The sequence below is a fragment of the Dipteris shenzhenensis genome, chromosome 29 (genome assembly GCF_047967505.1).
Source record: "Dipteris shenzhenensis isolate YYH24624 ecotype China chromosome 29, Dip_SZ_1.0, whole genome shotgun sequence".
Taxonomy (NCBI): Eukaryota; Viridiplantae; Streptophyta; class Polypodiopsida; order Gleicheniales; family Dipteridaceae; genus Dipteris; species Dipteris shenzhenensis.
In genome coordinates, this window is record NC_141624.1 from 46,906,404 (window position 1) to 46,930,373 (window position 23,970).

A 23,970-nucleotide genomic window follows, 5' to 3' on the forward strand; every position below is an offset into this window, starting at 1 on the left:
GAAAAACATCAACACCTTTATTCAGATCATTGTAGTCCATATGACAATATTGTATAGACTGCGATGGGAATCTGATGGGAATCAATCATGAGCTCTTGTAAGCGTCGCCTTATTCGTGTATTTGTTGGGTTTTAACTCCCAAATCATACAAACAATATGGACATCACCAAGTCAATAATAAATCACCACCCTTGACATTTGTAGGGAAGTTTGGGTCCTAAAGGACCCATTGGCATGTCTCATATCCATATTTCTCTTTCATTTTTTTCCATTAAAAGTTTGATAAAATGCTAGGAGTTAGCCTCAATTTCGACGTACTCCACGATGGAAAGGCTGAGTGCCGCACAAATCTAGTTCACTTTCGGCATACAATATTTGTGAAGCTTTAGTTAGATTTATATATGGCGAGAGAAGTTTTTTTGCAAGTTGTTTAAACACATCACACGTTAGGCCAAAAGCTGGGGAAAAAAAGAAATTAGTAAAATCGCATTCTACGTGACACACCCGCATCGATCCAACCGACCTCTCCTTCTCCTGGCTGCTTCTTTCTCCTCCACTTTGCTACCATGAAGCAGGAACCATTCAAGCCTTACCCCAAGAGACCTGTCAACTACAAGTTCGACGTGCCTGTCCCCAAATACATGCTCACGGTGCGTTGGCAGTGACAATCCATATGTTTTGTATCATGGTGCTTGTCGCCACTTTCGCACTAAGAATAGCGTAAATTGAGTTCGCTTTGTTTCTGTTATTATTGCTGTGTCCAGGAGGCAGGAACTGAGATCAGGAATAACAGCCCTATGAAGAGCCTTAAAGAAGATTCGGACACGGTTGTTATAAGCGCTGGTGATATAAGCCGCATCAAGGTTAGTCTCAGGACGTGGGTGGATACTGTCGCCTTTTCTTTCTTATCTTGTTGAAGAATGGGCCTTTTACGTAAGCGTCCAAATTGTCGGAATACAGGGTGCCTCTCTCATATTGACGGAAGCAGACTTAGCTCGGCGACAGAAGGAACAGTATGACGAAAGGATGAGAAATTCCGCCATTGCAAACCAACGGAAGGCTATGATGTTGAAGGTGCATAAACAGACTACGTTTTTTCTTTACAGGAAAGAATGCAGCATCGTACGTCGTCTAGCCAATGAAGTTTGCATTTTGGCATTACCTCTATTTGGGGGGAAATGAACTTGGTTTTAACTAGTGTGGGAGCCTGTAATTAACGAATCTTTTGTAAGACCGAACTTTTCAAATGGTACACAAAATTTCCTGCCCCTGCAAACTATTGTTTCAAAGAGCGTTTTGAGCCAAACTTGCTGTCTCTATAAAATATTTCTTCTAGCATGGCCTTGGGCACGGACCATGATTTGGAGATACCGCAACTCTGAGATCGTTAAGCTTTTACTTTCTTGTGCTATAGAGCGCAAAAGAACTCAGCAACAGCCATAGCAATAATATACACAACTATCATGGATCCAAGTATTGTGAAACTTTAAGAAGCCTTTCATATATATAAAAGCGTTTTTTCATTCCATGCGTATCTTACTAAAGAAATTTAAAATTCCAATCCCATGCAGAGTATGCCTCTCATTTCCCACTTTATGCACATCATATCCGGTGGACACGTGAAATATTTCATCAAGATCTTTTTAAAACAGTTTGAAAGCTGAAGGGCCTTGGCATTTCCGATATTATATTCCACATGATTACTTTGATAGTTTTCAATCTAAGCCCTCTCAATCCTCAAGAAACCCGACTGTGCAGATGGAAGCTGACAGGAAAAAGAAAGTTGGGGCTCTTACAGAGACAGAAAAGCTCAGAAAAGAAAAGGATGCCTTGTAAGGATCATAACCTCAACATTTAGAATTTTTTTAAAACATACATCGACACTGGTCTTACTATTTGGCTGTATAACATGCGTGTCGCAGAGGTCATAGAGAGGGAAAAATGGAAGCTGTTTAATCCATAGGACATCAAAGGGTATTTGTGAGACCAAGAAGAAAACCAAGATCATAAGCTTGGAACTTGAAACTGATTTATGTGTTCGCGCACGAGAGAGAGAGAGAGAGAGAGAGAGAGAAGCTTTAGTTAAATTTAATTTAAAGATCAAGGGACCCAAGACATTTATAGGACAGCAGGCTCATCATTATTAAATTGCAGCTAAACTTCTAGACGTCACAATCCATTTGCAAGTCTTTTATAATGCCAGGAATACATAATAAGAAATAATCCTAATCTGGCTTCCCCAGCCGTGAATTTTTCAGGAGCAGCCGCTTGTGCTTAAGAATCTCCTGAAATATCCACTAGTATATGTGTCTACTTAAAACATTATTTAGGGGTTGCTCTTCCTCTGATGCTGCTGTAGTAAAGAAGCATGGGGTCTTGGTCAGCATCATTGTGTACCACACTGCACAGTGTGCAAGTCCTTTGTTCTCAATGATATTCTTCTGCCTGCATGCTGCCAAGTTGGGTCTCTCTCACCCTTATCCTAGAAATTAACTGTCGTTAAGACAGACAGTTGTCTTTATCATATAGAGTACAAACTTCCTTCTTCCGCCCAATACTTCTCCAAAATTTTTGACGTATTGCACAATGATTATAGACAAAATACTGCTGAATTTAAGTCATTGCATAAAATATAGCCACCGAGACCAGTACAGAAGACAAAATTCACGCTGGACCTATGCAAGTCCTTTCCTCTCAGACAATATTCTTCCACCTTCATGCTTCCACTGTCCAGTTGTGTCTCACTCATCCTTATCCTGTAAATGAGCTATCTTTAGACTGGCGGTTTCCTTTGAGGTGGTTCTGATCCCCAGAGCAAAGCACGTCCACCTATAGAACACAACTTTTTCTTCATCTGCCCAATACTTTTCAATAATATTTTATATATTCTGCAATGATTATAGATAAAAACTGTTGAATTTAAGCTATTGCATACATAGTCAAGCCTTGCTCTTGGGTTGGCTATGAGACCAGTGCATAAAACTACCATTGGAGTATTTCGGAGCTCACTGGTGAGAACTGGATTCTAGTTTGGTTCTAGTTTGATTGTTAGCGTGAAAGGGTTTGGGTTTGTCCTTTTGTAGGCTTGAAGGGTCACTTGACCTTTGGGGGCTAGATTAGATTAGCTATGGTTGATTTGTTTTTGTGTGACATCATAGATGGTGTATAAGACAAGGCACCCTCTCCCCATAAAATGAGGCACCATTATACTTGCTTTCATCAATCAAGTTCAGCTTTGCCTCACTAGTGTCTCCATGTCTCTGAGTCTGTCTGTCTCTGAATGATACTTTCACATGGTATTAGAGCCTGGGTTCCTCCTCCAGATTTGCCCTGCACAAAATCTGCAGCAGCTCATGTCTATCAAGACCTGCGCCGCCACATTGAGTCTGCAACTGCAGCTTTCGCTGCTCAGATGGCCTAGCTGTTGCTTGCATCATTAGAATTTAGATGTGGACACGTTTTCTGCTGCAGTTGCTGCCCTTGTCACATGCACCCTTGCACTTGGGTGCAAGGTGACACACTGGGTACATCGACAAGTGTATTATAATTCCCAGATAGGAGATTTTGTCGTATGCTATGACCCCTTTGTGAGCCCTTGTCCAGGGACAGTCAGGCACAAGCTACGTAGGTCAGTCTCTCAGCCTTAGGTCAAGTCAGTAGTCAGTTCTTGTTCACTAGTACCCACTGGAGAACAGTAGGTTAAGTGTTTCCATCTTATAGTTTAGGTCTTAGCCTAGGTTAGGAGTCCCTTTAGGGTCCCCAAAGGCTGGACAGGTAAGCAGGGAAGGCAGCCTGCAAAGGCTGCCCAAAAACTCCCTTGGCAAATGAGCCAGGGAGGGCTTTTTATAGGCTGGTTGTAGGCCAGCCAGTCTGTAAAACAGACTGAGTCAGTCTGTTTACAGACTGGGTTGGCTCAGTCCAGCGCTATAAAAGGGCCCCTTGGCTGCCCTGTTTTCTCATTCAGTTTGCTCCTGCCTTCAGTCCTCCTACAGCTCCACTTCAGCCTCCTGTGCAGCCCCTGAGATCCTCAGATCTGGCCTTGCTCTAGCCTCAGCCCCTTGGCCATCAGTTCAGCCTGATCTGAAGGTGATCACGCAGCACAACAGTCGGAGGTTTGGACCAACAAACGGAGAGAGGTTTGGACACTGTTTCCTCAGCTTTCTCAGCTCTCTTTTACAGTTTACACAGCTCACTCACAGCTCTATATTTCCGTCATCTCTCAGTTCTCTCATAGGATCTATCACTTCTAGCTTTTCACTCTCTCACTCACGCAGTAACCCTGCATTCCGCTAGACAGCACAAGCCTCTTCCTTGCCTTGCAGAAGTGTCCTACATCGTCAGTGTGGACTGCATCAAGGTCTCGGTATTGGTCGGCGTTGCCTCTCAGGTCTTTGGGTCTGCTATACATGTGCACAATGAGCTCTTCAGAAGCGTGTTCTGTGCTCTCTTGAAGAGTGTTCTTTGTATTTCTCAGTTCTCCAAGTATAAAGCAGATTCTCCCTTGATTGGGGGAGGGGGCCCTCAGTGGGTACAGGGACCTAATCGGTTGTCGACTCTACTCTCTCTCTACCCTCATCTCCTTCCTCTCTCTATGGTAAACAACGCTCATTCCTTGCTAAAGGTTTAAAGAAGGTCTTGCTGTGAATTAAACGATCAGATAACCGTTGCATGTTACATTGGTATCAGAGCTTTGGTCTGTATCCAGCTTGACTACCGCGAGTGTATGGTTGTGCTGAGATCCGGAAAGGACACACAATCAAGCACCATGGAAGGGTCAGGAAAAGATTTCAACCGTGAAGACTTTGAAGAGGAGAAAGACTACCAACAAGATACGCTTCCGCCAAATGCTCAAAAAGTGATGGTGAACCTTCTAGAGCAGAATCGGGTCCTGCTGCAGCAACTCGAAGAACATTCATCCCAGCTGGAAGAAAGCAGAAGACAGCTGGACCAGACAAAACAACGTCTGGAGGAAAAAGAAGCAGAAAAGCGGCCGGAAGAAAGAAGAACCACATATTTTGAAAAACAGCTCTTGTTGATGCATGAGGAACGCAAAAATGAGGAGGCACTGCGACGCGCAGAGCTCGCCCAGGCAGAGAGGCAACAAAAGCTAGACCGAGAGGCGATGCTTCTCCAACACAAACAGATGTTAGCCGCTATGCAGGCAAGTTTGAGCGCAGCAACCGTCTCCGCCACAGCTTCGCCATCGACAAAGGTAACACCACTCACTCGGTCCACTCTAAATTTTGTTAAGTATGATGGTAAGTGTGATCATTCAGCAATTTTGCAATTTATTCATCAGTTTGTAGCTCATTTTCTGTTAGCGCGGATTCAAGATGAGCAAGATAAAGTCCACCTTGCAGCCCCTCATCTTACAGGTGAGGCGGTGACTTGGTGGTAGAATTGGGCTAGTAAGCATACTGACCCAAAAACATTTAAGACGAATTTCGTTTGGGCAACGTTTGTGCGACCTCAAAGCCCGTTTTCTCCCACCCCAATATATGCTTAACCTGGAGGATGAGTTCGCTCGTCTCTCCTTGAATGGTTTGCTTGTGTTGACATACAGTAATAAGGTCATTACACTGGCGCAACAGTTGGGCGTGACAGAGAGCGCCAAGATGAAGCAATTCATTCGAGGTTTGGACACGAACATACGTTTTACCATTCGGAACTTCGATCCGCCGGATTACGAGTAGGCGCTGACTCTCGCACAGAATCAGGAGATGATGCTGAACGGGGGAAAGCCGAAAAGGATGCGAAAGCACCTACTTCGTCCGTCGCTAATGTATTGGCTCTTCAGCTCCACCTCCATCCTCAGCTACAAATGCCGTCTTCCCTGCTTTGAACGCCGTTCCCACGGTGGTCTTTCAAGGTAAGAAGGAGGGCGACTTCTCAGATCAAAAGAAGGCGCTCATTCGAGCATATGGCACAGCTAACGGACATCAGTGTATTGTCCTGTTTGATATGGGGAGTTCAGAAGATGCCATCTCCCCTCAGCTTGCCAAGACAGTGGGGTGAACCTTGGTGCCTCACGAGCTTGCAGTAGACAGGTTCACGCTCGGCTTGCGCACACACATCACGCATAAGGCCATCCAGTTCACTTTTTCAATTTAGAAGGCCATGTTTACGTGGGATTTTATATTGACTCCTTTGATGGGGTGCGACATGATCCTCGAGATTCAGTGGTTCCGTGAGCATGTTCCGACGACTGATTAGCGGAAGGACACCTTCACAATTGTGGAAGGTTTACCTGAGCCTGCCGTGATACGCGACAATCGGAGCATACCAGGGATTCCATTAATCTCTCATATTCAAGCAGGTCGCGCCGTCCGCAAGGGTGCCATGTGTGCACTTGTCTATGTCCAGTGCCAGATCACTGCAGTTCAAGCCGCTCCTCCGATGGGGCAAGCAATGGAAAAGTATAATGGTATGGCATTTGATATTTTGAAATCATATTGTCATAATGCTCAGGGAAAGTGGGAGCAGTTTCTTCCGCTTGTGCAGGCCATTTTGAACGATACCTATTCTTCGAGTATTGGTCGCACACCTTAGCGGCGTTTGGACGGCGATTTACCTCACTCCTCACCCGGATGGTGTCTCCATCTCATGAAGCCAACAAAACCACCGAATCCATGGCAGAGATTACGGAGCCCGTGAAAAGCCGCATCGCCAAAGCTCAAGCATCGTATACACGCCAAGCTAATAAATCCAGACGAGATGTCCAGTATAAAGAGGGTCAATGGGTGTATTTACGCATTATCAAGCAACGATTGAAGCAGGTGGGCAAGCGATGCCCTAAGCTGTCCTTCAGGAGCTTCGGACCATTCCCTATTATTCAAAAGATCAACGATGTCTCAATGAAGTTACGCCTACCAGACAGTTGGACTATGCACAACGTTTTCCATGTAGCTTGGTTGAAGCCATATTTTGGGCCTCCTCTTTCAGAGATTTCTGACGAGCAACAACCTGAAGTTCTTGATGAAGCTGAAGTTTTGCAGCCAGAACAGATCCTTCTTCATTAAATCAAGCATGGGTCAGGACGCAGGATCCGTGAGTTTTTCACCAAGTTCCGGGATCGAGGTACCCATGAAGCAGTGTGGGTGGACGAAGTTTTTTTCCAGGAGTTTCCCTTGAGGACTACTTGGAAGCAATGAACCTACCGCCAAGTTGAGGAGGAGGGAATGTCACATGCACCCCTGCACTTGGGTGCAAGGTGACACACTAGCTACATCGACAAGTGTATTATAATTCCCAGATAGGAGATTTTGTTGTATGCTGTGACCCCTTGTCCAGGGACAGTCAGGCACAAGCTACGTAGGTCAGTCTCTCAGCCTTAGGTCAAGTCAGTAGTCAGTTCTTGTTCACTAGTACCCACTGGAGAACAGTAGGTTAAGTGTTTCCATCTTATAGTTTAGGTCTTAGCCTAGGTTAGGAGTCCCTTTAGGGTCCCCAAAGGCTGGACAGGTAAGCAGGGAAGGCAGCCTGCAAAGGCTGCCCAAAAACTCCCCCGGCAAATGAGCCAGGGAGGGCTTTTTATAGGCTGGTTGTAGGCCAGCCAGTCTGTAAAACAGACTGCGTCAGTCTGTTTACAGATTGGGTTGGCTCAGTCCAGCGCTATAAAAGGGCCCCTTGGCTGCCCTGTTTTCTCATTCAGTTTGCTCCTGCCTTCAGTCCTCCTACAGCTCCACTTCAGCCTCCTGTGCAGCCCCTGAGATCCTCAGATCTGGCCTTGCTCTAGCCTCAGTCCCTTGGCCATCAGTTCAGCCTGATCTGAAGGTGACCACGCAGCACAACAGTCGGAGGTTTGGACCAACAAACGGAGAGAGGTTTGGACACTATTTCCTCAGCTTTCTCAGCTCTCTTTTACAGTTTACACAGCTCACTCACAGCTCTATATTTCCGTCATCTCTCAGTTCTCTCATAGGATCTATCACTTCTAGCTTTTCACTCTCTCACTCACGCAGTAACCCTGCATTCCGCTAGACAGCACAAGCCTCTTCCTTGCCTTGCAGAAGCGTCCTACATCGTCAGTGTGGACAGCATCAAGGTCTCGGTATTGGTCGGCGTTGCCTCTCAGGTCTTTGGGTCTGCTATACGTGTGCACAGTGAGCTCTTCAGAAGCGTGTTCTGTGCTCTCTTGAAGAGTGTTCTTTGTATTTCTCAGTTCTCCAAGTATAAAGCAAATTCTCCCTTGATTGGGGGAGGGGTCCCTCAGTGGGTACAGGGACCCAATCGGTTGTCGACTCTACTCTCTCTCTACCCTCATCTCCTTCCTCTCTCTATGGTAAACAACACTCATTCCTCGCTAAAGGTTTAAAGAAGGTCGTGCTGTGAATTACATGATCAGATAACCGTTGCATGTTACAGCCCTGGATGGCGCTACCAATAATGACTTTTCTCGTTGCTATGCCTGTTGGTGTAGCTATGCTCAAGGACACTGGTGTTAAAGGGTGTTTCTGGCTCCTATGTTGTACATGATTCTACGATGTTTGCACTCTTCAACAACACGGACCTGCAAAGCTCACGTCGCATCTCAGAAGGAGACGCTGTGTTTTTGTTCTCTATGTAGGACAACCCCTGTATCTTTTGATTCAACTTGCGCCACCGTCACCACACCCTGACGTGCTTTGCAAGAGGATGCCATAAGTATTCTGAAATTCACATGTGGAGAAGCCAATGCTGCTATTGACATGCTGTAGAGATCTGCCACCTTTTACTTGACATTCTGCCTGCTGCCATGTACTGGTTCTACTTTTTTCTTAATGGAGCTGCCTTAACTTTCATCAGGCCATGGCCATTTCTTAAGTCGCAAGGAGATCTTGCTGCTGCCACTGCCTTTGAAGCTGTCTGAAATTTCATCACCATTTTTTGAGGACTACGAACATATTTCTCGCTACTACACTGAATGGTTCCCCCTTTCTCATTCTCAAAATTTTACTGTCCAGCATCTTTTTCTTTGCTGACCAAGTATTATCTTGACAGTTCCTCACGATGTACAATCTGCATTTTCCTTCTGGAGGAAGATCTACTATCACACCTACTACTTCCTAAGCATTACAATCCATCTCTTTTTGCATTCCCTCGATAAATGCAATGGCCATTGTTTGCCTGGTTTTAAATCTCTGAATTTATTTGCTCGAGGCTTCTCCATGGCTCTATACATGGCAAATGAAAATACAACTTGTCCTGATGCGAGAAGGCCTGTGGTAATTGGCTTCTGGGGACAAATAGACTCCTTTTTCAGAATCAGCAGAATTCAAAGGCAACACAATCAGAAGGCGAATGCTCTTATTGGCCTCGGGCTAGCTGATTCCCTTATCCATCACGTCGATAACACACGAGATCTGGAGAGCAGTCAAAGGTATATTTGGTAATAGGATTACCAATTCCAAAGTATTTTTAAAGATGAATTTTTCGAGGTGAAGATGTCAGAAAGTGATAAACTTTGTGATCACTTGGCTGCGATGCACTCCATCATCAACCAGCTCACTGGTTTAAGTGAGCCAGATGATGAGGATAGAATGGCTGTCCTCATCAAGAGTATGAAGCATGTAGCATGCTTTTAGTGATCTCTGGAAATTCGACCTGTGGCTTCAAGCACTTTTGAAGACATGGTGGCCCCGCTGCTCGAGAAGGATTGAAGAAACAATGAGGAAGCATCTAGCATAGAGGAATCCATTGACACTGCCCTTGCATCATCCTCTTCAAATTGGAGGGGAGGAAAGAAGATACAGTGCTGCCATTGCAAGTTGTTTGGGCACAAGGAAGCCTTCTTTTTCGAAAGAAAGGAACAAGAGCATGATGGCAACCTTTTTGCAGGTGATGAAGGAGAGGAATCCACCTTCAGAAACTTAATCTTTAAGATGAAGATTAGGTTTTCTGAGTTCTTTATTATTTGTGTCACAAGGGAGTGATTTCTGGCGCTTGCATGTGGGCAGGACCCTAGGAAACAAGGAGCGAGGGCATGGGCTGGAAGCCCTAGCATTTGTGCCTTGGGGGCAAATGAAAGGTCTAGGGCCAAGAGGGGGCCAAAGAACCTTAAGTTGGTCATTGGTGGGTTAAAAAAAAAAAAAGCCCCACTAGAGGGGGGTCTAGGGGCAAATGAAGGCCCTTGCCCAAAGCATAGGCTGCCATGTGGCAAGCCCATGCAGCCCTTTTTGGTAAGGAAGGCTTGGAAGGCCTCAAAGGAAGAAAATGGTTGGGGGATCACGCAGAGGGGATGATAGAACCTCGCGGCCAGAGGGAGAGAGACTCCGGAAGGTTGGCGGTGGTCGTACGGTTGCACGGGCAGTTCTTGCTGCTTCTGTACGGTGGAACGAAGTTCTAATCACTTCTGGTATGGATGACCGTACGTAATGTACGGCTGCACATGCGACGGCGTACGGATCGGCAAACCGTTTGCGTAGGGGGGCGTACGGATTGTTCGAGTCTTCTTCCACGGGCTGTACGGGATAGCCTAGCCATTAAATGCAGGCCGTACATAAATATTTTTTGCTCTTGTACAGCTGATACGTATGGACCGTACGGACATTAACTCCTGAGATTGGGCTGGTTTGTGAAGAGACTTGCTTGGCAGGGTATCACAATGAATGCTTGCAGAGACCGCTTTGCATTGTTGGCTATCAGTTTGCAAAGTAAATGAGCAGCCCACCTTTACGCTGTACTTCAACCTCCAAACCAGTTGTTTCTGTAAGCACAATGGAAAATTACCTCTTAGTCGGGTTGGTGGAGATACGGGGCTACCACTTCAAGGCCATTTGTTGGATTTAGGACCAATTCAACGCTATCTTGCCTCTGTGTGTCAGTCAGGGTATGGGTATCTCAGCATAAAATTTAAGAATCATCAGTACTGGTTCTATACCATAGGAAGGCCTCTATACCTCTGTACCATAAAGCTTCTAATCATTAGGGTAGTCTTTGTACCATAAGAAGAACTGTAGGGGTTCTGGAGCAATGACTCAACAATGTTAGTATAACAAAGACTTTAGCTTGGGCAAGGATGTCCATTAAAAGACACTTGCACTTGTCAACATTCAAGTAGAGCTACGCACTCTGATGCCTTCCAAGAGTGGGCCCAACTCAACATTATCTAGATGAATCAAGTGTAGGTGCATCTACCATAGAAATCTAAGAACGTGTCTAGTAATACTTGTCAAAAAAATTTTTTCATATTTTTTGGAAATCTTGATTGAGCAGAGATTTGAAAGCTTGTTTGGGCATTGTAGAGTTCAAATGGCACCATTTTTAGGTTCCGCATACCCCATGGTGTGACACCAGGGTGGTCTTGAAGGAGTCTACTTTGATTGTTGCCCTCTGCACCTAGCTCCCCCTTGTAAGCTTCCCCCTTCCATCCTCTCTACCTTTGTCTTCCTCTACAACCCTCTAAGCCCACTTCTAGCCCACTCCTCGGCTCCTTCAAGGCGCCCCTCAGTTTGCTTCCATTTGGCTTTACTCGTCTCTCCCCCCAAGGTGCACTACAAGAAAAACCTCCATCTGATGTGTGTTTGAGGGGTAATATTTAAACCCCTACTTTACATACGGGTCTTAAATTCCTTTCCCTTTACAAAAAAGTGAATATTGTGATTTTGTGAATCAAAAGGCACCTTCTACATGGTGCTATCCTTCCAAGGTCCTGCCCTGGCAAGGGTCCTGTGATCACCACCTTGCATAATAAGGCTCTGCTCTGCAAGTCTGGACCTATTATATTGAGGCCACCTTCTTGTTGGAATGGTCACCTCCCCATCTGTAAGCATGTGGGAGGGAGACCTAGGGCAGTACCCCCCAGGTAAAGAGAGAAAGGGGCTGCCACATGGACAGCATCATGCTGTCATGTGGGCAGCACATCTAGAGAAGGTCCAGGAGCAGATCAGTGGCAATTTGGAGCTCTAGATAGAGGCAAGGAGTGGCTGCATGATGACACATGGCGGCTGACCTCAGCAGCAGTACAGATCAGTACGGCGCTGCACACGTGGCTGGAGAGAGCCTGGCAGAGGGCAGAACCAGCAGGACAGAAGGGGCAGAGGTGGAGGCTATGGTGGGCCAGCCACCCAGCCATAGATGTGCCCAAGGGTAGGGCCCAAAGGGGGCTGCCCTTGGGGCCAGGCAGCAGCCCAAAAGAGTCCAGCAACAGCCCTTATATAGGGCAGTAAAGTCGGCCCAGCGGGGGCAAGAAAAGGTTGCCAAGAGGAGCAGGAAGAACTGACCGGGTCGGCCAGATCTAGGGGCCTGGGACTGTAGAGTTCTCAGCCCCTTGGGGGCCTATAAAAGGAGGGCCTCCAGCACTCATTCATCATCACTTGGAGCAGCAGTCGGGGAGTAGACAGCAGCAGCAGAAAGAGCCCAAGTAGGAGGCTCACAGGTGTGGGAGCCTGAAGGCAAGGACCTTGCTGAAGGACGACCCTGATTCAGACGCTCTTGGGAATCGACTTCAACGATTGGAGGATTGTGCCCTTGCGAGGAGGGTGACTCAGGTTCAGTCAGGTGCATTCAGAGTTCTGGTCTACTGAAATTTGAGTTTGGTTGACTTCGCTGTGTGGTATAACAACAGAGATGTCGACCGCTACAGAGATGCCCATGCCCTGGCATTAATCGTAGGGACTACGGCGGACTCTGTTCTTCCACATATCCATATGGACGAGACGTCATTAGAGGCGTGGGTCACTTTGAAGGATCTATACGAGACGGACAACACCTCCCGGATTTTGCTTCTTCAGCATCAACTCTACAATCTTGATGTGGAAGGAGATACGGTACATAGTCACTTGACGAAGGTTAAGGTGGTGAGGGATCAGCTGGCAGTAGTTGGTCGAAAGATAGGCTCATGCCATTTGGCCTTGATGATACTGAGGAGACTACCTCGGAGTTTCAAGAGCTTTCCTACGACCGTGACAGCAGGACAGAGGACCAAACCTTTGACATTTGAGGAGTTGGGTCCACTACTGCTATAGGACGAAGCTTGGGAGAAGCTCTACAACGACGACAAAGAAGACAAGGCGATGCTGGCGAAGGATTACGCTGCAAAGGTAAGGGCAAGCCTAACGGTGGCAAGTCCAAGAAAGATGACTCTGATGATGAAGACACTTCCAAGAGGAAGCAGAAGAAGAAGTGCTTCTATTGTGATATGCCGTGACATTTTGCAAAGGACTGCAGAAAGAAAAAGGTGGATAAAAAAAACAAAGGAAGGAGTTAGACTCAGATTCAGAGGGAGAGGCCAAAGCAAATGTGGTAATCGAAGAGTTGTTCCTAGTGACATCACCGAGTATTACCGAGGTTAGATATGTTGACCAAGAAATCACAGTGAGGATGTCTGACATAGAGATGTGGGTTGACGAGGAGTCAGATGCCTTTGTAAAGGTGAAGGACAACATGGAGTGCCTGGTACCTTCCAGGTGCGTGGCTGTTGACACTAACAGGAAAGTGGATTCCATGGAGGGCCCTGGGATTTCATGGTCAGATGGATGCTGTATATCAGAAGGGGACATTACAGGATTACACAGGCTTTTGGTGGGTGCCTCGATGAGGTACAGGGTTTGCTTTCAGAGCAAACGCACAAGCAGTACAACAGTATGGTATGTACTTGATATTTTGCAGTTGAGCCTTTATAGCATGTTCTGGAGAGACTTTGCTCTTCATTTTTCTCAGGAGATACGAGATTGGAAGGAATTGGCCTTCTTTGAAGGCAGAAGGGGAAGTATTGGTGCTTCTTCAAATCTCGGATGTAGATTGCTAGAAGGTGATGGACAAAGAGTACTGAAGCCAGAAGAGTACCTCCTTGAGAACTCAGCGAGAGTTCATGGTCCAGGTTATCTGGAAATATTCATTGGTTGCAGACCTTGCCAAAGGAAGGACGGGTTGAAACAGACCTTGCCAAAGGAAGGACGGGTTGAAACAGACTCTTAGAGCATGGTGCCTGGAAGACTCCAGGTTGTTCACTCATTATGAGGGGGACAACAGGAAGATCATGATGGCTGGATTGCTCGAGTTCGAATGCAGGAATGTGATAGAAGATTTGGAGTATGGCACATTTGGAGATCCAGACGTATGGTGGTTTTGGATTGTTCCCTAGTCCACCCTGCACACACATGGGCTAGCATTTGGACAAACACGGTACACACCTTGGTAGCCATTTGGGAGAGTAGGGACCTTCAAGAGCAGCCTCTACTAGGAGGAACGTTTTCTTGAGGGAGTGGAGCAACCATTCTTCTCTGAATCTTCCACAGGGTTGAGGTGGAATTTTCTAGCTCTTTTACGAGAGCTCGATTTTGCCCTATTTGGGGTCTTGTTTGCTCATGCTTCACATGATGTACTTTTCCCTTGATCTTTGTTCTCGGAGTTTCATTCATGCTTAATAGAAGTCTCTTTTTTGAAAAAGGAAAACTCTTTTTTGAAAAAGGAAAAGACACCTTCTACATGTTTATTTCTATGAAATTTCTGGAATAATAAACCCCTTATGTTGAACTCACGCTGTATTGTTACATAGGTTTAGGTGCACCTCCGGTTGTCTTTTTCTTGTTTTTTTTGTCCATCTTGGGGGCTTTGTCCCTTGCTCATCTGCTCCCCCTTCCACCTCTCCCACCCACCCTCCTTTTAGCTTTGCTTCCGCCCTTTCAGCCCACTGCACCTAGTTCTACCCCCTCTCTTACCCTCTTTGCTCCTCTTCTATCTCCTGGCTCAGCCCCTCTTACAGCCTGTGGTTGTGAGTAGCTCTTACCTCCCGCCCCCCCCCCTCTCTTCCCCTTCCCCAGCCTCCCAACCCCCATTCTATCCAAGCTTGTGTAGCAGGATTTTTTTTGATGCCATGTTCTTTGCTGTGACCATTTTTGGTCTACCTAGAGGGACTCTAATGGTAGCTACCAGGATTTCTACTGTATTCGGATCCCACTATCTCCACAGAATATACAACAGTTGAGATTTCTGTCCAAGACTTTCATGATAGTAGGGCAGTACGATGGCCCATTGTAGGCCTTATCTCCATTCCTACAAGCAGGTGAAAAATGGTTCCGAATGAGCTTGCTCTCCACTTATAGGAGTCATCATCTATGGAGGGATTTTCTTCATCCTCCAGCCTACCTTTGTGGAGATCACACAACTCCTGCTCTAGTAGAGATATTTGTAACTTATTGTGACTTTGGAGCCCTCTGCACCATGCTTAAGTCCTACTTGCATGGAGCCCTCTGTAACTTAGTTCTCACCTCTTGCTCTAGTAGAGTCCTCTATTTCTTGGCTCTCACCTTGTACTTGTACCCCCATCATATTGTGGATTCATAGTCAAGGACACAAGACAAAGCACCAGATCTCATGATTCTTATTGACTTTTCGGCTCCTAGCACTACTATAGAATTACTGCTCGATATTATTGAACCCCTTGGTGTGCACTTTGACACAATACTTGTGCTGAATAATATGCCAGCAGCACCCTCACATAGGAGATTTTAGGACACAGCTATAGATTTAGGCTTGAAGCCCCTAATAGGTACTTTCCCTTCTCTGTAGACGCCCTCATTCCTTGTTGTCTTGACCTTGTGAACTTCTGTAGATTTTTGTTGCCTTGATTTGTGAAGTTCCATAGATTTTTGTTTCAATTGATTTGGAGTGACCAACTCTGCTATCCAAATTTGAATGCTTTTGATTTTATAGGTTTATCTAAGAATCTTTATCTTTCCTGCTTTGTTGAGGGCACTGAAGCAGCACATGTCATCCTTTGTGTTTTAACACTTAATACTTCATATTAATCCCATTCAATACGTGGTGCTCAATCCTTGAACCTATTGAAATTTCGTCCATTGTACCATCTTTCCAATAGCCCACCTATTCTGACTATAGTAGGATTGTTTACCCTTGCCTCGTGTTCTTTGATCTCTTTCTGGATGTCGACTTTACTGTCCAGGATGCATTGTAATTGTCTGTTTCCTCCTTTATTACCTCGTCTTTACCCTTTTCTTCAAGTTTCCCAAGGCGAGCCTCCATGTCTGACTATAGTAGGATTGTTTACCCTTTTCTTGTGTTCTTTGATCTCTTTCTGGATGTCTACTTTACTGTCCAGGATGCATTGTAGTTGTCTATTTCCTCCTTTATCACCTCGTCTTTACCCTTTTCTTCAAGTTTCCCAAATCGAGCCTCTATGTCTTGTGGAGACATGTCTTCAGAAGCCGACTTTCATGCTGTAGCAAAGAGATATGTTCCTGGGGGGGAACTTGTATTTGACATGGCTTCTAATTTTTGAAAATTTCTTCAAACCTGGATTCAATATGCATGGTCCAAGAGGTCCTTGCATATGGTGAGGCAGGATATTGGATGATAGTTCTGGATACTAGAGCATGGAATATACTACTTGATAGGACATACTCATATGATAGTGCATCATCAAAAGGGATATTTAAAAAATTGTAAGGAAAGTAGCCCAATTGCATGAGCAGAAAGAAAAAGTAGCTGCCTTGTAAAAAGTAGAAAAAAAGAGAGGAAATGCAGGCTGCCTCACCAAGTAGAGGTAAGTGGGACAGCCTACAACCAAGGCTATCTAGTAGGCAACAAAAAAGCTCTCATCCAATAGGAGAGGACAGGTTGGGATAGGGATAGAGCTACTCTACATGCACACCTTTCGAGGACCAAACAGACTCATGAGCAGAAACTTCTCCATCAGCATGAAGCGTATCTGAGGAACACCTAGCTGAAGACCACATGGAAGTACAATAGATAGAAATAGAAACACTTCCCAACAATATTCGAAACAAAAAGTGGAATATACAGAGACGCATGACAAAGATACAAATGAAAGCATAATAGATCTTTAGTGCATAATGGAAATGAAGGAGAGGCAAAGAGAATGGTCAATCTAGAAATACAGTACCCTATAAATTCACCTCCAAACTCAACATTTATATTCAGCAAGCAACCTCGCTCCATGGACTTCCTTTTGCGGTTTTTGTGTCCTTGTAATCCGATTCTCGAATTTGTAGTTTCAAATTCATTTTGTTTTCATGATGAACTAGTTTGGTTTTTTAAATTTTGACTCGAAATGTAAGGGAAGAGAGTCCTGAGGTACCGACCACCAAAAGTAGTGTGAACCTCCTCCATCTTCTCCACTATTGTGATGGCCCTCTCCACCTCTTGTAACATGATCTGAGCACTTCTGAGTCCCTCCACTCTCTTCAGTGATTCTGCAGGGTGGCAAGTCCATAGAGGTCTGTCATGCCTCGAATGCCATTGCCACTGTCTCTCAAAAAACTGCTCATGGCCTTAGCTAAAACTAAAAAGAGGAATTCGGCTAATGGACAACCCTGTTAGAAATCACCCAACAGAGGGTACGCACAACGAAAGACTGATAGAATTGCCCAGGAGCTCACACAGTGTGGTATGGAATCACAAACTTCTTAAACTTATGTGCATAGAATAGATGTGCAGACTCATCAATAGACAATGAACCAACTGGATAGAGAAACCACCAAAATAATATATTTCGTCCAAAGCTATGGACACAATACAAAAGAGAAAGATCCAGAGTCCCACCAATGGTGCGGTCCTCTGATCTTACCACAAGGTCCTCCTCCTATCTGCCGGCTATCTCTAGACTTGAGCCCGCGTGCTACACCTCGAGCGTAAGTAGAATTTCCGTCCAAATCACAACACGTTGTTGCCCTGAGAGACAGCCGAGGTTCAGCCGTTGAGAGCTCAGTCTGCAGCACACCTTCTACTCTCCTTCACCTCTAGGATGAGGCCCAAGGAAGTGTCTTCTGCTCCTGTCTGCTGCCTTTCTGCTGAACTGTTGGATGAATTATGAGGCTCAGGGTGTTGGAAATAGAGGATAGAATCACTCACATTTCACTCTTGACTAGCTCATACAATACTTAGAAAAAACTGAAAGAGAGATAGGACAGAACTCAGATATATTTCTCCACAATTGTGGGCAGACAAAATCTCAAAAAACTGTGCGTGTACAACAGCCAATAGAAGCTGCCAAGATGCTGAGCCTATTCCTCTCCTTGTGCGCTTGCTTGTGTGCAAGGCAGTCTGTGCAGGTGATGAGGAATGAGGGGGGGAATGGGGGCTTTTTATAGGATTGGCTAGGCCCCCTCAAACTGGCCGACCAGGGAGTCGGCTCCCTGCCCAATGCACCGACCTGCCAGCCCACCAACCGACCAGATTGGGCCAGGCCTAAGGGCCCATAAGCCCTGCTTATGGCCTGCTGTTGCAGCTCCCAACGCCGCCTGTATGTAGGTCCAGGAGGCGCCTAGGATGCTGCGCCATCCTTTGCTGCTGCGCGGGTTCCCTGCCAGGTAGGTCTGCTGCCTTTTACCTTCCCCTATCCCCTATGGTCTTCTGCCCCCTTGTCCCCTCAAATCGGGGGCTCACAGGTGGGGCAATGACCTTCTAACACAGGGCCCCTCCTTTATAGGCCCAAGGCCTGGTCAAAAGAGCAGACTGGTCAGCCCTATTTTGGCCGACTCAGTCTGGCTGAAAACCTACCTGGTTGGCTGCCTTTACCAGCCCAAGCAGGGCCCTATATAAGGGTCTTTACAGGCCCTTTGCAGCCTTTGTTCCAGGCAGGGACCCAGCCCTCACGACCAGCCTAATCAAGGCCTGGTTGGCTGGCTCAACCAGCCCCAACCAGCTCTACTGTTGGTTGACCTGTTTGCTGATCTGTCCCGCCATATTCCAGCGCCATCTTTAGGGTATGTTGCAGGCCGTGTGCCTATCCACACGCCTCGCCAAATAGCTCGCCATGTAGGCACCTGTACTCCGGGATACCCCGCCATCTTTTGCTGCTCCAGGTCTCTCTCTTCCAGGCTGGATCTATGCCACGTATGCATCGCCATCTACCATGGTCTTGACGCCATGTGTTGCAGCCACTTTGATGCATCCAGGTACTTTCCTTTTTCTCTCTGATCTCTGCCCCCATGGCAGCCATCTTGCTTCCCATGTGGCCATCCCTCATGACCCAGGTCCACCCCCCCCATGCTCTCCTCATATGGGGGCTTACAGATGGGGAGGTGACCTTTCCAACAAACCCTATCTCACTGACAGATCATGCCTCGAATGCCATTGCCACTCTTTCTCAAAAAACTGCTCATGGCCTCAGCTAAAGCTAAAAAGAGGAATTCGGCTAATGGAGCACCTAACGGTAAGCCGAGGAGTTGCCTTGAATGCCATTGCCACTCTCTCTAAAAAAATTGCTCATGTCCTCAGCTACAACAAAAAGAGATAATGGACAACGGTGTCTCACTAATCAAGCTATGTGGAATCTGTCTCCTCTCACACCCCTAACGAGGAGTAGAGAGCTGGCACCCCTATAATTTGCTGTCGTAGAAAACCCATCCTCTCATGGACCCCTTCAAAAACTCCCAATCCACCTTGTCATAGACCTTTCAAAAAGAGAAGCAAGACCAAAAGATCCTTTTGTCTCAAAGGTGCCAATGCTGTGGCCTCCCAAAAGGTGAATATATTGTTGAGAATGCTCTTGTCCCGAACAAAACCAGTCTGGGTGGGGTGAATAATGTTTGCTAGCAACCTAGAGCCTCAATTGCAGCGGGACTGCAAAAAGAGAAGATTCAGCCAGAGTTTGAGCCTGCTCATCTCCCCTCCCCCTCCCCCTCCCCCTGCTGCCCCTGTCTACTCTCCCTACTGCCCACAGCCTCTCCCCCTGCTCCTTGCCTCCCTCCCCCCCAGGCACCTTGCTATCTCTCTCCCCCGACCTTCATCTCTGCTGCCCTGCCTTGGAGCCTTCATCTCGCCCTGCTGCCTTCACCCCGCCTGCAGTCTTCTTCCCTTGCCCTTCGTTTCTGCTCACCCTTCATTTCAGCTCCTCCCGCCCTGCTTGTTCGTCCCGCCTCACCTTCTAACCTCCCCCTTCATCTTCCTTGACCTTCAGCTTCCCCATCTCCTTCTCTTCACCCCTACCCCTTCCAGCCTCTCTTCAGCTTCTATCTAACCTCTCAGTCCTCCCCTAACAGACGCTTCGCTTTCCTAACTACTAGAACCCTTTAGTCTTTACATTTAACCTCCCTCACCTTCAGCTTATCTCTTCTCAGCCTTCTCTTTTCAGCTTTGGTGTTGATGGATGGAGCTTCATCGGTGTTTGAGTCGGCCTTCCACGCTTGATTGACAGATGGATCCCCATTCAGTCAATCCTTGATCACTTCCACCGGCCGCAAAACCATTATTTTTTCAAAAGACGACTTGCAGCAGCTCAAAACGGATGTAGAGCTTGAAAGGTCCACCACTCTTTTGTACGCATTCATGGGTCCCACCCTTTTAGATAACAGGCTAGGATTGGATGCTTGCGGCCTTACCTGAAGGCCTTGCTTCCTACCTTTATTGGGACGGGGATTCTTCGAGGTGGCTTTTGATTCTCCCAAGACCATGAGCACTATGCTCAAGGCTAACCCCTTGGCACTTGGCTCCAGGAGAATTTTCCTTTCACCTTTCACGTTGGGCTTTGATCTTGTAGAGGAGGATAGACGGGTCACTTCTTCTTTATTAGCTTTCCTAGTCTTCCACAGGTTTACCATCGAATTCTGGCTACCATTGGAGCGCGGTCTAAGAGATTCCCCCCTTTCCCTGGTCTACCTTCTTCGACCTGACCATATATATAGCATGCGGAAATGTGGAAGAAGAATGCGACTGGAAGCAGCTTGATGCCCCGAATTTCAGGCTCTAAGAACAGCAGGTATGGCCGGATTTGGAACAGTAGAGAACCATGATTTTCAGGCTCTGAACACGGCAGATATATGGTGAGATTTGGAGCAGTAGATGACCAGCAGGTATGACGAACTATGGAGCCAGCAACTATGACGAATTTTGGAGCTGAAGGGCATTAACAAGACCCATATTCCAACCTGAACATGTTAGGTCGCCATGGACATGTGAGGTGATCGTAGGCCCCTGAGATCCTTTCAAATTGCCAATTTTGGACATTTTTGTGCTGTTTTTCGTCCTCTCCCCTCTCTCATTGTGTATTGTGTAAAGATTTTTAGATTCTTTTGTGCAATGTGTGTCTATACACATATTTTCTAATATGTTGTAATAAATGTCATTTCCATGATAACGGGATGTCATTGTTACCACTTACATTTTGTCAAGGACATTTTTGTTTCCACCTGTTCCTATCCCTTTTTATCCTATCAACAAGCACACATTTTCAAATTTTGAGATATTGATGAGCGTACCTCTTGCAGAAGATTATTCCTCATACACATATGTGTGTCTATACACATATTTTCTAATATGTTGTAATAAATGTCATTTCCATGATAACGGGATGTCATTGTTACCACTTACATTTTGTCAAGGACATTTTTGTTTCCACCTGTTCCTATCCCTTTTTATCCTATCAACAAGCGCACATTTTTAAATTTTGAGATATTGATGAGCATACCTCTTGCAGAAGATTATTCCTCTCCTCACTGAGGTTTACATAATCTTCCAAAAGGATGTACAAACTTATACTTGTGTCTGCTAACCCACAGTTTTATGTGTTTGTTGGACTTTTAGTCCATTCAAAAAAACTTGTGTAGCAGTGATTATTTTTTCTCCGTTACTGTTTGGATAATGTATCAGGTGACAGGTACGACTTTCTTTCTTTCATAAAAAATATTTTGATTATAATAAAGATTCAGGTATATGATAGAAGGAAGAAACAAGGATCTGTCATCAAAGACCATTGTTCCTATTTTGTGCTGAGACATTGTTCCCGCATCAACAAAACCAGTAGAATTTCTGAGAACCTTAACCCACCTTTGTCGATGGTTAATATTGGTTGGTAACCAAGTCACTGGAATGAAAGAAGGTCTAGAAAAAACAGGAATGGCACCTTGGCAGTCTCCATTTCTCTTTTATGGGCCTTTGAATTGATTTCATAGAAAAATATTGACTTATGTGGACTGAATTCATGGACTTGGTGGGAACATATGTTTGAATTAATTCAACTGTTTGTGATAGCTATGATTGAAGTTTGAAGTATGTCAAGTTGGAGACCTTCCTTACTTCGCACCATTGTTGATGTTTTAGTACGATCCTTTATTAATTTGTCCCTGAAACAAAGACCCGGCTTTGTTTGAAGATTGAAAATGTGAGGATACTATTTATGACGATTTTCCTTTGAAAAATGCACTGAGACTCAGTTGTTGACAGAATCCTTTCTAGAGCCAACAAAATATGGGAGGAAGAAATAGATGATGTTAAAAAGATGAACTCCATGATGCTCTATGCAAGGACTGCTGCAGTTAGGGATAACCAAAAGGGAGAGAAGGTTGGTAGACAAAAGTTTCACTTTCCCTCAATAACTTTAAAGAAGCCTCGAGCTCTTGCAATTAGAATTGGAATTTCTTCTGACCCCTATGAAGCAGGCAGAAAAACTTGCAGATGAAAAGAGGCACAATGAAAAAATGGATGCCATAATGATAGTAAAGGCTATCGAGGAAGGAGAAATTCAAGATAAACGTGAAGCTCTGAGGGCTGAAAACCGAAAGGAGGGAGCAAAAACACTACAGAAGCAAATAGCGGTACGATGGACACTATATTTTCTTAAAAACTCTTTGATTTCACATTATTTTCAAGTTTTCATATTAAATGGTTTATGCTCTAAATTTCTAGGAAGCGGAAGCACAACGAAGAATAGAGGAAGAGATGAAGGAGCTTGAGGGCAAACGTTTGGTACAAGAACTTGAACAGCAGAAGGAGGAGGATCTTAGGCAAGCACATAAGAAGTATGAGGCAGGACAAAAACTGCTTGTAGAGATCATGAAGTACAATGATGATCAGATTCAGCATAAAAAGCACCTTTCTGAGCTGGAGAAAGAAGAAGAAGAAAGGATCAACCTCTATGTGTACATGAAGGACCTAAAGGAACAGCAACACCAAGAAGAACAAGATAAGCTAAGGAAATTGAGAGAGATGGAGACAGCAAGACTGCGCGCAATGCAAGAAAAAGCACAGGACAAGCAAGCACAATTGGATGAGCTTAGGGCTCAGCGTGCACAAGAAGCCCTTGAAAGAGAGTGGAGAGAAAAAGAGAGGGCAGAGGCAGAGAGGCTCAAGAAGATGAATGAAGAGCTAGCACAAGCTCGAGAGGAGCAGAAGCTACTGAAAATGAAACGATTGGCAGACCAGGCGAAGCATGAGCAGGCTGAGTTTTACCGAGTGATGAGGGATCAGCAAGACGCAGTCAGGTACATTAAGGAAGAAGAGGAAAAGGTGTGGAAAAGAAATATTCAAAATAAGGAAGAGATCTTACGTCAAATACAAAACAATAAGGAAGAAAGGGAGAGAGAGAGAAAGCGAGAGCTTCAATATGGAGAAAAGCTTCGATTGCAAACGAAGGCTGAACTGGAAATATTGGAGGCCATCAAGGCACGAAAGTTGAAAGAACTAGAAAAAGAGGGGGTGCCAGAGAAGTATCGATCAGAGCTGGCAAGGAAAAAAGTGAATCTAGTATGATATAATTGTCATTATCAAGCATGCATAGAGTAAACAAAAGGCCACACGTTTCCTTGTGCTTGAAGTCTTAATTTTTCCTGTAAGTTTTCAGACTATCAATTTGAGTATCTGTTTTTGGATTAAATGTAGGCTCAACAATTGCGTAACTTTAAAACACCACAGGATAGAATGTGGTTGCTAAAGGTAAACAAAATTGTGCGTAACATCAACACCACATCCTGTAAAGTATATATACGTGTTACCATAGCGAGAAGCAAGAAAAGCTGGCACCAGACTGCGAGAGGTTCCAGACAGAACCATTTAGGTGATCCCTTTAAATAAAAAGTTGAATATGATAACCCTGCTCAGATTCGGGTACAAGCTGCTAGATTTCTCCACTAGAGGAAGGTGTGTCAAGCATGCGAGCCCATGAAGTCCCTGTATGGGTGACCTCCTCAAGGCTCTATACTTTAGGCTTTCAACAAGCCCCTTGTTGAACATGAATATTGATAGATAATACGTTGATCAATCAGCAGCTCATAAAGTGCGTGCCCTCGTATCATT

The 23,970-nt window shown here is 45.5% G+C and overlaps 1 protein-coding gene across 1 annotated transcript; it reads left to right on the forward strand.

The window, feature by feature from the left end:
• Positions 1–475: 475 nt before the first annotated feature.
• Positions 476–23,512, forward strand: LOC147882931 (cilia- and flagella-associated protein 45-like). Its single transcript, XM_087400696.1, has 7 exons — positions 476–650; positions 765–863; positions 961–1,074; positions 1,759–1,832; positions 22,123–22,240; positions 22,338–22,493; positions 22,585–23,512. The coding sequence occupies exons 1-7, from the start codon at positions 567–569 to the stop codon at positions 23,425–23,427; spliced, it is 1,488 nt and encodes a 495-aa protein (XP_087256822.1). The 5' UTR covers positions 476–566; the 3' UTR covers positions 23,428–23,512.
• The last annotated feature ends 458 nt before the right edge of the window (positions 23,513–23,970 follow it).